This window comes from Eucyclogobius newberryi, unplaced genomic scaffold, assembly GCF_026437365.1.
Source record: "Eucyclogobius newberryi isolate DKJ021-1_F unplaced genomic scaffold, fEucNew1.0.hap1 SCAF_10, whole genome shotgun sequence".
Classification (NCBI taxonomy): domain Eukaryota; kingdom Metazoa; phylum Chordata; class Actinopteri; order Gobiiformes; family Gobiidae; genus Eucyclogobius; species Eucyclogobius newberryi.
This window is the reverse complement of record NW_027315724.1, coordinates 38,049,324-38,063,916: the sequence shown is the minus strand read 5'-3', so window position 1 is coordinate 38,063,916 and position 14,593 is coordinate 38,049,324. Positions and strand designations below refer to the sequence as shown.

Sequence of the window (14,593 nt, the reverse complement as noted above, 5' to 3'; positions counted from 1 at the left end):
CGGGGGGGGGTTTATGATGTCTCTGCCACAAGCAGAGTCTTTGTGCTTTGAACGTTGGAACAAACCTTTTCTAAAATGACTGCTTTTCTTTTGAATTTGGATTACAATGAACGCTCAAGAGCTTTTTCTCTTTCAAGATGAAAGCTAAAACTAAGCTGAAAGACTATGCTGATTTACTAAATAATTGTTTGATTGAATACTTTGTCCACATGATAAATGTGATGTATATCATGTGAATGCTGTTCCAAAGTACATCATTATTCACAAATATATGAGTAGTTTCTCACCGGTATCTGGGTCGGTTGCACAAACAGTGGTGGTTTCAACTGTGGTTGTTGGAGTCTCGGCTAAAAAAACACAAAAAAACAAAATCAAATGATCTTACTTGCAGGTTAATGCTCTGAACTCAGAAATGTGTTCAAATTTGCCCGTAAATGGTTAGTAGTAATAGTGAGGTGCACCACTATTGCCTAATGACCTCCAAATGACCCCTCTTGTTTATGTCTTCGAGATCCAGTCAAAAGAAACCCCCTCCCCTCTGTTTAAAGAAATAAATAAATAGATGCAGTACCACATTCCAACATAGCGCCCCCGGGTAGCCGCCGTACTATTACTACAATGGTTGAAGTTATAGTATGGCACAAAATGGAAATGGATTGTAAAAATAATCACTCAAGTGCTTTCGGTGACAGCCTTTCCAGATTATTGAAAGAGGTAGAACTAAAACCAGAGTGTTACACAGGTTGGGAATGTTCCAGAGAATGGCATTAAACATACATATACAGTATCCCCATGGAGACAAGTGGAATTAACGCAAATTGTCACGTATTGAACCGTCCAGGGAAAGTGTTTGAAACTGTGATGAAAACACAGAGTGTTTAGAGATACTTCTCCATAAAGTACAGTAAAAGTATGTATGTTTTTCCTGTCAAAATAGTTCTAGTTTGCTATTTTTTTCATTTGAGTCATGGAAGGAGTTTCACAGATTATTGAAGTACTTACTTGTAGGAGGAGGATCGCAAAACTCTGGAGGACACCTAAAGCGAACTTTATAGTCTGAACACCGGCCGTTTTTCTGATCCTTGTTCCTACAGACGAATCCTGTCACAACGTCACACCTGGAAATACACAGGAAATTAGTTCTAAATATTCACGACTTATTTTCCATTGTGTTGTGTGTTGTTATGTCTAATGTCCTTGTACATTTTTACATTAATGAGTATTTAGAAATTCACATCATTGCCATTCTTTTTTATCAAGCGTTACGGTCTTGATTTGCACAAAACATTTAAAAAGATCTATTAATACTCACTTGTAGATGACGTCCCCGGTGGACGAGACTGGCAGGCCCGTGATGGTCAGGACTTCGATTTCGAGCGGATTGGCGCAGATCTTTCCAGGGTTTTCTTTTCGTAAATTAAAAAGAGTCTCCCAGTCTCCAGTAGCAGAGGGGTCGTCTCTGTCAAACCACTGAGTCCAGCATTCTGCAGAATAAAACAAGACAAACATATTGTAAGGGACCTACAGATGAATGAACGAGCTGTACCATGGTGACAGAAGTACCAGAAATTAGGCTTTTCGTTGCTAGAGAGCTCATAATCCCCTTTTTTGGAGGTCCACATACCTTCAGGGGTTTATGATGTCTCTGCCACAAGCAGAGTCTTTGTGCTTTGAACGTTGGAACAAACCTTTTCTAAAATGACTGCTTTTCTTTTGAATTTGGATTACAATGAACGCTCAAGAGCTTTTTCTCTTTCAAGATGAAAGCTAAAACTAAGCTGAAAGACTATGCTGATTTACTAAATAATTGTTTGATTGAATACTTTGTCCACATGATAAATGTGATGTATATCATGTGAATGCTGTTCCAAAGTACATCATTATTCACAAATATATGAGTAGTTTCTCACCGGTATCTGGGTCGGTTGCACAAACAGTGGTGGTTTCAACTGTGGTTGTTGGAGTCTCGGCTAAAAAAACACAAAAAAACAAAATCAAATGATCTTACTTGCAGGTTAATGCTCTGAACTCAGAAATGTGTTCAAATTTGCCCGTAAATGGTTAGTAGTAATAGTGAGGTGCACCACTATTGCCTAATGACCTCCAAATGACCCCTCTTGTTTATGTCTTCGAGATCCAGTCAAAAGAAACCCCCTCCCCTCTGTTTAAAGAAATAAATAAATAGATGCAGTACCACATTCCAACATAGCGCCCCCGGGTAGCCGCCGTACTATTACTACAATGGTTGAAGTTATAGTATGGCACAAAATGGAAATGGATTGTAAAAATAATCACTCAAGTGCTTTCGGTGACAGCCTTTCCAGATTATTGAAAGAGGTAGAACTAAAACCAGAGTGTTACACAGGTTGGGAATGTTCCAGAGAATGGCATTAAACATACATATACAGTATCCCCATGGAGACAAGTGGAATTAACGCAAATTGTCACGTATTGAACCGTCCAGGGAAAGTGTTTGAAACTGTGATGAAAACACAGAGTGTTTAGAGATACTTCTCCATAAAGTACAGTAAAAGTATGTATGTTTTTCCTGTCAAAATAGTTCTAGTTTGCTATTTTTTTCATTTGAGTCATGGAAGGAGTTTCACAGATTATTGAAGTACTTACTTGTAGGAGGAGGATCGCAAAACTCTGGAGGACACCTAAAGCGAACTTTATAGTCTGAACACCGGCCGTTTTTCTGATCCTTGTTCCTACAGACGAATCCTGTCACAACGTCACACCTGGAAATACACAGGAAATTAGTTCTAAATATTCACGACTTATTTTCCATTGTGTTGTGTGTTGTTATGTCTAATGTCCTTGTACATTTTTACATTAATGAGTATTTAGAAATTCACATCATTGCCATTCTTTTTTATCAAGCGTTACGGTCTTGATTTGCACAAAACATTTAAAAAGATCTATAAATACTCACTTGTAGATGACGTCCCCGGTGGACGAGACTGGCAGGCCCGTGATGGTCAGGACTTCGATTTCGAGCGGATTGGCGCAGATCTTTCCAGGGTTTTCTTTTCGTAAATTAAAAAGAGTCTCCCAGTCTCCAGTAGCAGAGGGGTCGTCTCTGTCAAACCACTGAGTCCAGCATTCTGCAGAATAAAACAAGACAAACATATTGTAAGGGACCTACAGATGAATGAACGAGCTGTACCATGGTGACAGAAGTACCAGAAATTAGGCTTTTCGTTGCTAGAGAGCTCATAATCCCCTTTTTTGGAGGTCCACATACCTTCAGGGGTTTATGATGTCTCTGCCACAAGCAGAGTCTTTGTGCTTTGAACGTTGGAACAAACCTTTTCTAAAATGACTGCTTTTCTTTTGAATTTGGATTACAATGAACGCTCAAGAGCTTTTTCTCTTTCAAGATGAAAGCTAAAACTAAGCTGAAAGACTATGCTGATTTACTAAATAATTGTTTGATTGAATACTTTGTCCACATGATAAATGTGATGTATATCATGTGAATGCTGTTCCAAAGTACATCATTATTCACAAATATATGAGTAGTTTCTCACCGGTATCTGGGTCGGTTGCACAAACAGTGGTGGTTTCAACTGTGGTTGTTGGAGTCTCGGCTAAAAAAACACAAAAAAACAAAATCAAATGATCTTACTTGCAGGTTAATGCTCTGAACTCAGAAATGTGTTCAAATTTGCCCGTAAATGGTTAGTAGTAATAGTAAGGCGCACCACTATTGCCTAATGACCTTCAAATGACCCCTTGTGTTTATGTTTCGAGATCCAGTCAAAACAAACCCCCTGCCCAATGTTTAAATAAATAAATAAATAGATGCAGTACCACATTCCAACATAGCGCCCCCGGGTAGCCGCCGTACTATTACTACAATGGTTGAAGTTATAGTATGGCACAAAATGGAAATGGATTGTAAAAATAATCACTCAAGTGCTTTCGGTGACAGCCTTTCCAGATTATTGAAAGAGGTAGAACTAAAACCAGAGTGTTACACAGGTTGGGAATGTTCCAGAGAATGGCATTAAACATACATATACAGTATCCCCATGGAGACAAGTGGAATTAACGCAAATTGTCACGTATTGAACCGTCCAGGGAAAGTGTTTGAAACTGTGATGAAAACACAGTGTTTAGAGATACTTCTCCATAAAGTACAGTAAAAGTATGTATGTTTTTCCTGTCAAAATAGTTCTAGTATGCTATTTTTTTTTATTTGAGTCATTGAAGGAGTTTCACAGATTCTTGTAGTACTTACTTGTAGGAGGAGGATCGCAGAACTCTGGAGGACACCTAAAGCGAACTTTATAGTCTGAACACCGGCCGTTTTTCTGATCCTTGTTCCTACAGACGAATCCTGTCACAACGTCACACCTGGAAATACACAGGAAATTAGTTCTAAATATTCACGACTTATTTTCCATTGTGTTGTGTGTTGTTATGTCTAATGTCCTTGTACATTTTTACATTAATGAGTATTTAGAAATTCACATCATTGCCATTCTTTTTTATCAAGCGTTACGGTCTTGATTTGCACAAAACATTTAAAAAGATCTATTAATACTCACTTGTAGATGACGTCCCCGGTGGACGAGACTGGCAGGCCCGTGATGGTCAGGACTTCGATTTCGAGCGGATTGGCGCAGATCTTTCCAGGGTTTTCTTTTCGTAAATTAAAAAGAGTCTCCCAGTCTCCAGTAGCAGAGGGGTCGTCTCTGTCAAACCACTGAGTCCAGCATTCTGCAGAATAAAACAAGACAAACATATTGTAAGGGACCTACAGATGAATGAACGAGCTGTACCATGGTGACAGAAGTACCAGAAATAAGGCTTTTTGTTGCTAGAGAGCTCATAATCCCCTTTTTTGGAGGTCCACATACCTTCAGGGGTTTATGATGTCTCTGCCACAAGCAGAATCGTTGTGCTTTGAACGTTGGAACAAACCTTTTCTAAAATGACTGCTTTTCTTTTGAATTTGGATTACAATGAACGCTCAAGAGCTTTTTCTCTTTCAAGATGAAAGCTAAAACTAAGCTGAAAGACTATGCTGATTTACTAAATAATTGTTTGATTGAATACTTTGTCCACATGATAAATGTGATGTATATCATGTGAATGCTGTTCCAAAGTACATCATTATTCACAAATATATGAGTAGTTTCTCACCGGTATCTGGGTCGGTTGCACAAACAGTGGTGGTTTCAACTGTGGTTGTTGGAGTCTCGGCTAAAAAAAAAAAAAAAAAAAAAATCAAATGATCTTACTTGCAGGTTAATGCTCTGAACTCAGAAATGTGTTCAAATTTGCCCGTAAATGGTTAGTAGTAATAGTAAGGCGCACCACTATTGCCTAATGACCTCCAAAATGACCCCTCGTGTTTATGTTTTCGAGATCCAGTCAAAAGAAACCCCCTCCCCTCTGTTTAAAGAAATAAATAAATAGATGCAGTACCACATTCCAACATAGCGCCCCCGGGTAGCCGCCGTACTATTACTACAATGGTTGAAGTTATAGTATGGCACAAAATGGAAATGGATTGTAAAAATAATCACTCAAGTGCTTTCGGTGACAGCCTTTCCAGATTATTGAAAGAGGTAGAACTAAAACCAGAGTGTTACACAGGTTGGGAATGTTCCAGAGAATGGCATTAAACATACATATACAGTATCCCCATGGAGACAAGTGGAATTAACGCAAATTGTCACGTATTGAACCGTCCAGGGAAAGTGTTTGAAACTGTGATGAAAACACAGAGTGTTTAGAGATACTTCTCCATAAAGTACAGTAAAAGTATGTATGTTTTTCCTGTCAAAATAGTTCTAGTATGCTATTTTTTTTCATTTGAGTCATTGAAGGAGTTTCACAGATTATTGTAGTACTTACTTGTAGGAGGAGGATCGCAGAACTCTGGAGGACACCTAAAGCGAACTTTATAGTCTGAACACCGGCCGTTTTTCTGATCCTTGTTCCTACAGACGAATCCTGTCACAACGTCACACCTGGAAATACACAGGAAATTAGTTCTAAATATTCACGACTTATTTTCCATTGTGTTGTGTGTTGTTATGTCTAATGTCCTTGTACATTTTTACATTAATGAGTATTTAGAAATTCACATCATTGCCATTCTTTTTTATCAAGCGTTACGGTCTTGATTTGCACAAAACATTTAAAAAGATCTATTAATACTCACTTGTAGATGACGTCCCCGGTGGACGAGACTGGCAGGCCCGTGATGGTCAGGACTTCGATTTCGAGCGGATTGGCGCAGATCTTTCCAGGGTTTTCTTTTCGTAAATTAAAAAGAGTCTCCCAGTCTCCAGTAGCAGAGGGGTCGTCTCTGTCAAACCACTGAGTCCAGCATTCTGCAGAATAAAACAAGACAAACATATTGTAAGGGACCTACAGATGAATGAACGAGCTGTACCATGGTGACAGAAGTACCAGAAATAAGGCTTTTTGTTGCTAGAGAGCTCATAATCCCCTTTTTTGGAGGTCCACATACCTTCGGGGGGGGGTTTATGATGTCTCTGCCACAAGCAGAGTCTTTGTGCTTTGAACGTTGGAACAAACCTTTTCTAAAATGACTGCTTTTCTTTTGAATTTGGATTACAATGAACGCTCAAGAGCTTTTTCTCTTTCAAGATGAAAGCTAAAACTAAGCTGAAAGACTATGCTGATTTACTAAATAATTGTTTGATTGAATACTTTGTCCACATGATAAATGTGATGTATATCATGTGAATGCTGTTCCAAAGTACATCATTATTCACAAATATATGAGTAGTTTCTCACCGGTATCTGGGTCGGTTGCACAAACAGTGGTGGTTTCAACTGTGGTTGTTGGAGTCTCGGCTAAAAAAACACAAAAAAACAAAATCAAATGATCTTACTTGCAGGTTAATGCTCTGAACTCAGAAATGTGTTCAAATTTGCCCGTAAATGGTTAGTAGTAATAGTAAGGCGCACCACTATTGCCTAATGACCTTCAAATGACCCCTTGTGTTTATGTTTCGAGATCCAGTCAAAACAAACCCCCTGCCCAATGTTTAAATAAATAAATAAATAGATGCAGTACCACATTCCAACATAGCGCCCCCGGGTAGCCGCCGTACTATTACTACAATGGTTGAAGTTATAGTATGGCACAAAATGGAAATGGATTGTAAAAATAATCACTCAAGTGCTTTCGGTGACAGCCTTTCCAGATTATTGAAAGAGGTAGAACTAAAACCAGAGTGTTACACAGGTTGGGAATGTTCCAGAGAATGGCATTAAACATACATATACAGTATCCCCATGGAGACAAGTGGAATTAACGCAAATTGTCACGTATTGAACCGTCCAGGGAAAGTGTTTGAAACTGTGATGAAAACACAGTGTTTAGAGATACTTCTCCATAAAGTACAGTAAAAGTATGTATGTTTTTCCTGTCAAAATAGTTCTAGTATGCTATTTTTTTTTATTTGAGTCATTGAAGGAGTTTCACAGATTCTTGTAGTACTTACTTGTAGGAGGAGGATCGCAGAACTCTGGAGGACACCTAAAGCGAACTTTATAGTCTGAACACCGGCCGTTTTTCTGATCCTTGTTCCTACAGACGAATCCTGTCACAACGTCACACCTGGAAATACACAGGAAATTAGTTCTAAATATTCACGACTTATTTTCCATTGTGTTGTGTGTTGTTATGTCTAATGTCCTTGTACATTTTTACATTAATGAGTATTTAGAAATTCACATCATTGCCATTCTTTTTTATCAAGCGTTACGGTCTTGATTTGCACAAAACATTTAAAAAGATCTATTAATACTCACTTGTAGATGACGTCCCCGGTGGACGAGACTGGCAGGCCCGTGATGGTCAGGACTTCGATTTCGAGCGGATTGGCGCAGATCTTTCCAGGGTTTTCTTTTCGTAAATTAAAAAGAGTCTCCCAGTCTCCAGTAGCAGAGGGGTCGTCTCTGTCAAACCACTGAGTCCAGCATTCTGCAGAATAAAACAAGACAAACATATTGTAAGGGACCTACAGATGAATGAACGAGCTGTACCATGGTGACAGAAGTACCAGAAATAAGGCTTTTTGTTGCTAGAGAGCTCATAATCCCCTTTTTTGGAGGTCCACATACCTTCAGGGGTTTATGATGTCTCTGCCACAAGCAGAATCGTTGTGCTTTGAACGTTGGAACAAACCTTTTCTAAAATGACTGCTTTTCTTTTGAATTTGGATTACAATGAACGCTCAAGAGCTTTTTCTCTTTCAAGATGAAAGCTAAAACTAAGCTGAAAGACTATGCTGATTTACTAAATAATTGTTTGATTGAATACTTTGTCCACATGATAAATGTGATGTATATCATGTGAATGCTGTTCCAAAGTACATCATTATTCACAAATATATGAGTAGTTTCTCACCGGTATCTGGGTCGGTTGCACAAACAGTGGTGGTTTCAACTGTGGTTGTTGGAGTCTCGGCTAAAAAAAAAAAAAGAAAAAAAAATCAAATGATCTTACTTGCAGGTTAATGCTCTGAACTCAGAAATGTGTTCAAATTTGCCCGTAAATGGTTAGTAGTAATAGTAAGGCGCACCACTATTGCCTAATGACCTCCAAAATGACCCCTCGTGTTTATGTTTTCGAGATCCAGTCAAAAGAAACCCCCTCCCCTCTGTTTAAAGAAATAAATAAATAGATGCAGTACCACATTCCAACATAGCGCCCCCGGGTAGCCGCCGTACTATTACTACAATGGTTGAAGTTATAGTATGGCACAAAATGGAAATGGATTGTAAAAATAATCACTCAAGTGCTTTCGGTGACAGCCTTTCCAGATTATTGAAAGAGGTAGAACTAAAACCAGAGTGTTACACAGGTTGGGAATGTTCCAGAGAATGGCATTAAACATACATATACAGTATCCCCATGGAGACAAGTGGAATTAACGCAAATTGTCACGTATTGAACCGTCCAGGGAAAGTGTTTGAAACTGTGATGAAAACACAGAGTGTTTAGAGATACTTCTCCATAAAGTACAGTAAAAGTATGTATGTTTTTCCTGTCAAAATAGTTCTAGTATGCTATTTTTTTTCATTTGAGTCATTGAAGGAGTTTCACAGATTATTGTAGTACTTACTTGTAGGAGGAGGATCGCAGAACTCTGGAGGACACCTAAAGCGAACTTTATAGTCTGAACACCGGCCGTTTTTCTGATCCTTGTTCCTACAGACGAATCCTGTCACAACGTCACACCTGGAAATACACAGGAAATTAGTTCTAAATATTCACGACTTATTTTCCATTGTGTTGTGTGTTGTTATGTCTAATGTCCTTGTACATTTTTACATTAATGAGTATTTAGAAATTCACATCATTGCCATTCTTTTTTATCAAGCGTTACGGTCTTGATTTGCACAAAACATTTAAAAAGATCTATTAATACTCACTTGTAGATGACGTCCCCGGTGGACGAGACTGGCAGGCCCGTGATGGTCAGGACTTCGATTTCGAGCGGATTGGCGCAGATCTTTCCAGGGTTTTCTTTTCGTAAATTAAAAAGAGTCTCCCAGTCTCCAGTAGCAGAGGGGTCGTCTCTGTCAAACCACTGAGTCCAGCATTCTGCAGAATAAAACAAGACAAACATATTGTAAGGGACCTACAGATGAATGAACGAGCTGTACCATGGTGACAGAAGTACCAGAAATAAGGCTTTTTGTTGCTAGAGAGCTCATAATCCCCTTTTTTGGAGGTCCACATACCTTCGGGGGGGGGTTTATGATGTCTCTGCCACAAGCAGAGTCTTTGTGCTTTGAACGTTGGAACAAACCTTTTCTAAAATGACTGCTTTTCTTTTGAATTTGGATTACAATGAACGCTCAAGAGCTTTTTCTCTTTCAAGATGAAAGCTAAAACTAAGCTGAAAGACTATGCTGATTTACTAAATAATTGTTTGATTGAATACTTTGTCCACATGATAAATGTGATGTATATCATGTGAATGCTGTTCCAAAGTACATCATTATTCACAAATATATGAGTAGTTTCTCACCGGTATCTGGGTCGGTTGCACAAACAGTGGTGGTTTCAACTGTGGTTGTTGGAGTCTCGGCTAAAAAAACACAAAAAAACAAAATCAAATGATCTTACTTGCAGGTTAATGCTCTGAACTCAGAAATGTGTTCAAATTTGCCCGTAAATGGTTAGTAGTAATAGTGAGGTGCACCACTATTGCCTAATGACCTCCAAATGACCCCTCTTGTTTATGTCTTCGAGATCCAGTCAAAAGAAACCCCCTCCCCTCTGTTTAAAGAAATAAATAAATAGATGCAGTACCACATTCCAACATAGCGCCCCCGGGTAGCCGCCGTACTATTACTACAATGGTTGAAGTTATAGTATGGCACAAAATGGAAATGGATTGTAAAAATAATCACTCAAGTGCTTTCGGTGACAGCCTTTCCAGATTATTGAAAGAGGTAGAACTAAAACCAGAGTGTTACACAGGTTGGGAATGTTCCAGAGAATGGCATTAAACATACATATACAGTATCCCCATGGAGACAAGTGGAATTAACGCAAATTGTCACGTATTGAACCGTCCAGGGAAAGTGTTTGAAACTGTGATGAAAACACAGAGTGTTTACAGATACTTCTCCATAAAGTACAGTAAAAGTATGTATGTTTTTCCTGTCAAAATAGTTCTAGTATGCTATTTTTTTTTATTTGAGTCATTGAAGGAGTTTCACAGATTCTTGTAGTACTTACTTGTAGGAGGAGGATCGCAGAACTCTGGAGGACACCTAAAGCGAACTTTATAGTCTGAACACCGGCCGTTTTTCTGATCCTTGTTCCTACAGACGAATCCTGTCACAACGTCACACCTGGAAATACACAGGAAATTAGTTCTAAATATTCACGACTTATTTTCCATTGTGTTGTGTGTTGTTATGTCTAATGTCCTTGTACATTTTTACATTAATGAGTATTTAGAAATTCACATCATTGCCATTCTTTTTTATCAAGCGTTACGGTCTTGATTTGCACAAAACATTTAAAAAGATCTATTAATACTCACTTGTAGATGACGTCCCCGGTGGACGAGACTGGCAGGCCCGTGATGGTCAGGACTTCGATTTCGAGCGGATTGGCGCAGATCTTTCCAGGGTTTTCTTTTCGTAAATTAAAAAGAGTCTCCCAGTCTCCAGTAGCAGAGGGGTCGTCTCTGTCAAACCACTGAGTCCAGCATTCTGCAGAATAAAACAAGACAAACATATTGTAAGGGACCTACAGATGAATGAACGAGCTGTACCATGGTGACAGAAGTACCAGAAATAAGGCTTTTTGTTGCTAGAGAGCTCATAATCCCCTTTTTTGGAGGTCCACATACCTTCGGGGGGGGGGTTATGATGTCTCTGCCACAAGCAGAGTCTTTGTGCTTTGAACGTTGGAACAAACCTTTTCTAAAATGACTGCTTTTCTTTTGAATTTGGATTACAATGAACGCTCAAGAGCTTTTTCTCTTTCAAGATGAAAGCTAAAACTAAGCTGAAAGACTATGCTGATTTACTAAATAATTGTTTGATTGAATACTTTGTCCACATGATAAATGTGATGTATATCATGTGAATGCTGTTCCAAAGTACATCATTATTCACAAATATATGAGTAGTTTCTCACCGGTATCTGGGTCGGTTGCACAAACAGTGGTGGTTTCAACTGTGGTTGTTGGAGTCTCGGCTAAAAAAACACAAAAAAACAAAATCAAATGATCTTACTTGCAGGTTAATGCTCTGAACTCAGAAATGTGTTCAAATTTGCCCGTAAATGGTTAGTAGTAATAGTGAGGTGCACCACTATTGCCTAATGACCTCCAAATGACCCCTCTTGTTTATGTCTTCGAGATCCAGTCAAAAGAAACCCCCTCCCCTCTGTTTAAAGAAATAAATAAATAGATGCAGTACCACATTCCAACATAGCGCCCCCGGGTAGCCGCCGTACTATTACTACAATGGTTGAAGTTATAGTATGGCACAAAATGGAAATGGATTGTAAAAATAATCACTCAAGTGCTTTCGGTGACAGCCTTTCCAGATTATTGAAAGAGGTAGAACTAAAACCAGAGTGTTACACAGGTTGGGAATGTTCCAGAGAATGGCATTAAACATACATATACAGTATCCCCATGGAGACAAGTGGAATTAACGCAAATTGTCACGTATTGAACCGTCCAGGGAAAGTGTTTGAAACTGTGATGAAAACACAGTGTTTAGAGATACTTCTCCATAAAGTACAGTAAAAGTATGTATGTTTTTCCTGTCAAAATAGTTCTAGTATGCTATTTTTTTTTATTTGAGTCATTGAAGGAGTTTCACAGATTCTTGTAGTACTTACTTGTAGGAGGAGGATCGCAGAACTCTGGAGGACACCTAAAGCGAACTTTATAGTCTGAACACCGGCCGTTTTTCTGATCCTTGTTCCTACAGACGAATCCTGTCACAACGTCACACCTGGAAATACACAGGAAATTAGTTCTAAATATTCACGACTTATTTTCCATTGTGTTGTGTGTTGTTATGTCTAATGTCCTTGTACATTTTTACATTAATGAGTATTTAGAAATTCACATCATTGCCATTCTTTTTTATCAAGCGTTACGGTCTTGATTTGCACAAAACATTTAAAAAGATCTATAAATACTCACTTGTAGATGACGTCCCCGGTGGACGAGACTGGCAGGCCCGTGATGGTCAGGACTTCGATTTCGAGCGGATTGGCGCAGATCTTTCCAGGGTTTTCTTTTCGTAAATTAAAAAGAGTCTCCCAGTCTCCAGTAGCAGAGGGGTCGTCTCTGTCAAACCACTGAGTCCAGCATTCTGCAGAATAAATCAAGACAAACATATTGTAAGGGACCTACAGATGAATGAACGAGCTGTACCATGGTGACAGAAGTACCAGAAATAAGGCTTTTCGTTGCTAGAGAGCTCATAATCCCCTTTTTTGGAGGTCCACATACCTTCGGGGGGGTTTATGATGTCTCTGCCACAAGCAGAGTCTTTGTGCTTTGAACGTTGGAACAAACCTTTTCTAAAATGACTGCTTTTCTTTTGAATTTGGATTACAATGAACGCTCAAGAGCTTTTTCTCTTTCAAGATGAAAGCTAAAACTAAGCTGAAAGACTATGCTGATTTACTAAATAATTGTTTGATTGAATACTTTGTCCACATGATAAATGTGATGTATATCATGTGAATGCTGTTCCAAAGTACATCATTATTCACAAATATATGAGTAGTTTCTCACCGGTATCTGGGTCGGTTGCACAAACAGTGGTGGTTTCAACTGTGGTTGTTGGAGTCTCGGCTAAAAAAAAACACAAAAAAAGATATCAAATGATCTTACTTGCAGGTTAATGCTCTGAACTCAGAAATGTGTTCAAATTTGCCCGTAAATGGTTAGTAGTAATAGTGAGGTGCACCACTATTGCCTAATGACCTCCAAATGACCCCTCTTGTTTATGTCTTCGAGATCCAGTCAAAAGAAACCCCCTCCCCAATGTTTAAAGAAATAAATAAATAGATGCAGTACCACATTCCAACATAGCGCCCCCGGGTAGCCGCCGTACTATTACTACAATGGTTGAAGTTATAGTATGGCACAAAATGGAAATGGATTGTAAAAATAATCACTCAAGTGCTTTCGGTGACAGCCTTTCCAGATTATTGAAAGAGGTAGAACTAAAACCAGAGTGTTACACAGGTTGGGAATGTTCCAGAGAATGGCATTAAACATACATATACAGTATCCCCATGGAGACAAGTGGAATTAACGCAAATTGTCACGTATTGAACCGTCCAGGGAAAGTGTTTGAAACTGTGATGAAAACACAGTGTTTAGAGATACTTCTCCATAAAGTACAGTAAAAGTATGTATGTTTTTCCTGTCAAAATAGTTCTAGTATGCTATTTTTTTTTATTTGAGTCATTGAAGGAGTTTCACAGATTCTTGTAGTACTTACTTGTAGGAGGAGGATCGCAGAACTCTGGAGGACACCTAAAGCGAACTTTATAGTCTGAACACCGGCCGTTTTTCTGATCCTTGTTCCTACAGACGAATCCTGTCACAACGTCACACCTGGAAATACACAGGAAATTAGTTCTAAATATTCACGACTTATTTTCCATTGTGTTGTGTGTTGTTATGTCTAATGTCCTTGTACATTTTTACATTAATGAGTATTTAGAAATTCACATCATTGCCATTCTTTTTTATCAAGCGTTACGGTCTTGATTTGCACAAAACATTTAAAAAGATCTATAAATACTCACTTGTAGATGACGTCCCCGGTGGACGAGACTGGCAGGCCCGCTGTGGTCAGGACTTCGATTTCGAGCGGATTGGCGCAGATCTTTCCAGGGTTTTCTTTTCGTAAATTAAAAAGAGTCTCCCAGTCTCCAGTAGCAGAGGGGTCGTCTCTGTCAAACCACTGAGTCCAGCATTCTGCAGAATAAAACAAGACAAACATATTGTAAGGGACCTACAGATGAATGAACGAGCTGTACCATGGTGACAGAAGTACCAGAAATTAGGCTTTTCGTTGCTAGAGAGCT

The 14,593-nt window shown here is 38.9% G+C and overlaps 3 protein-coding genes across 3 annotated transcripts; all 3 read right to left on the bottom strand.

Moving 5' to 3' along the window:
* Positions 1-228: 228 nt before the first annotated feature.
* LOC140372088 (mucin-5AC-like) lies at positions 229-6,491 on the bottom strand. Its single transcript, XM_072459375.1, has 12 exons — positions 6,416-6,491; positions 6,182-6,353; positions 5,872-5,987; positions 4,557-4,728; positions 4,247-4,362; positions 3,534-3,593; positions 2,936-3,107; positions 2,626-2,741; positions 1,313-1,484; positions 1,003-1,118; positions 288-347; positions 229-239 (listed from the first exon to the last, which is right to left on the bottom strand). Exons 1-12 carry the CDS (start codon positions 6,489-6,491, stop codon positions 229-231), a joined length of 1,359 nt encoding a protein of 452 aa, XP_072315476.1.
* A 233-nt stretch (positions 6,492-6,724) lies between these two features.
* LOC140372081 (uncharacterized) lies at positions 6,725-9,742 on the bottom strand. Its single transcript, XM_072459362.1, has 7 exons — positions 9,667-9,742; positions 9,433-9,604; positions 9,123-9,238; positions 7,807-7,978; positions 7,497-7,612; positions 6,784-6,843; positions 6,725-6,735 (listed from the first exon to the last, which is right to left on the bottom strand). The coding sequence occupies exons 1-7, from the start codon at positions 9,740-9,742 to the stop codon at positions 6,725-6,727; spliced, it is 723 nt and encodes a 240-aa protein (XP_072315463.1).
* A 233-nt stretch (positions 9,743-9,975) lies between these two features.
* On the bottom strand, positions 9,976-12,883 carry LOC140372070 (uncharacterized). Its single transcript, XM_072459352.1, has 6 exons — positions 12,687-12,883; positions 12,377-12,492; positions 11,061-11,232; positions 10,751-10,866; positions 10,035-10,094; positions 9,976-9,986 (listed from the first exon to the last, which is right to left on the bottom strand). The coding sequence occupies exons 1-6, from the start codon at positions 12,881-12,883 to the stop codon at positions 9,976-9,978; spliced, it is 672 nt and encodes a 223-aa protein (XP_072315453.1).
* Positions 12,884-14,593: the final 1,710 nt, after the last annotated feature.

Excerpts from the sequence above, each read along its gene's own strand:
- LOC140372081 (XM_072459362.1), bottom strand. The coding sequence starts at position 9,742 with ATGTGGACCTCCAAAAAAGGGGATTATGAGCTCTCTAGCAACAAAAAG. Across the intron at positions 9,605-9,666 it reads CTGGTACTTCTGTCACCATG|AATGCTGGACTCAGTGGTTT; the intron begins GTACAGCTCGTT and ends TTTATTCTGCAG. Across the intron at positions 7,979-9,122 it reads CTGCGATCCTCCTCCTACAA|AATGCTGGACTCAGTGGTTT; the intron begins GTAAGTACTACA and ends TTTATTCTGCAG.
- LOC140372088 (XM_072459375.1), bottom strand. The coding sequence starts at position 6,491 with ATGTGGACCTCCAAAAAAGGGGATTATGAGCTCTCTAGCAACAAAAAG. Across the intron at positions 5,988-6,181 it reads ACCGGGGACGTCATCTACAA|GTGTGACGTTGTGACAGGAT; the intron begins GTGAGTATTAAT and ends GTGTATTTCCAG. Across the intron at positions 3,108-3,533 it reads TGCAACCGACCCAGATACCG|AATGCTGGACTCAGTGGTTT; the intron begins GTGAGAAACTAC and ends TTTATTCTGCAG.
- LOC140372070 (XM_072459352.1), bottom strand. The coding sequence starts at position 12,883 with ATGTTTGTCTTGATTTATTCTGCAGAATGCTGGACTCAGTGGTTTGAC. Across the intron at positions 12,493-12,686 it reads ACCGGGGACGTCATCTACAA|GTGTGACGTTGTGACAGGAT; the intron begins GTGAGTATTTAT and ends GTGTATTTCCAG. Across the intron at positions 11,233-12,376 it reads CTGCGATCCTCCTCCTACAA|AATGCTGGACTCAGTGGTTT; the intron begins GTAAGTACTACA and ends TTTATTCTGCAG.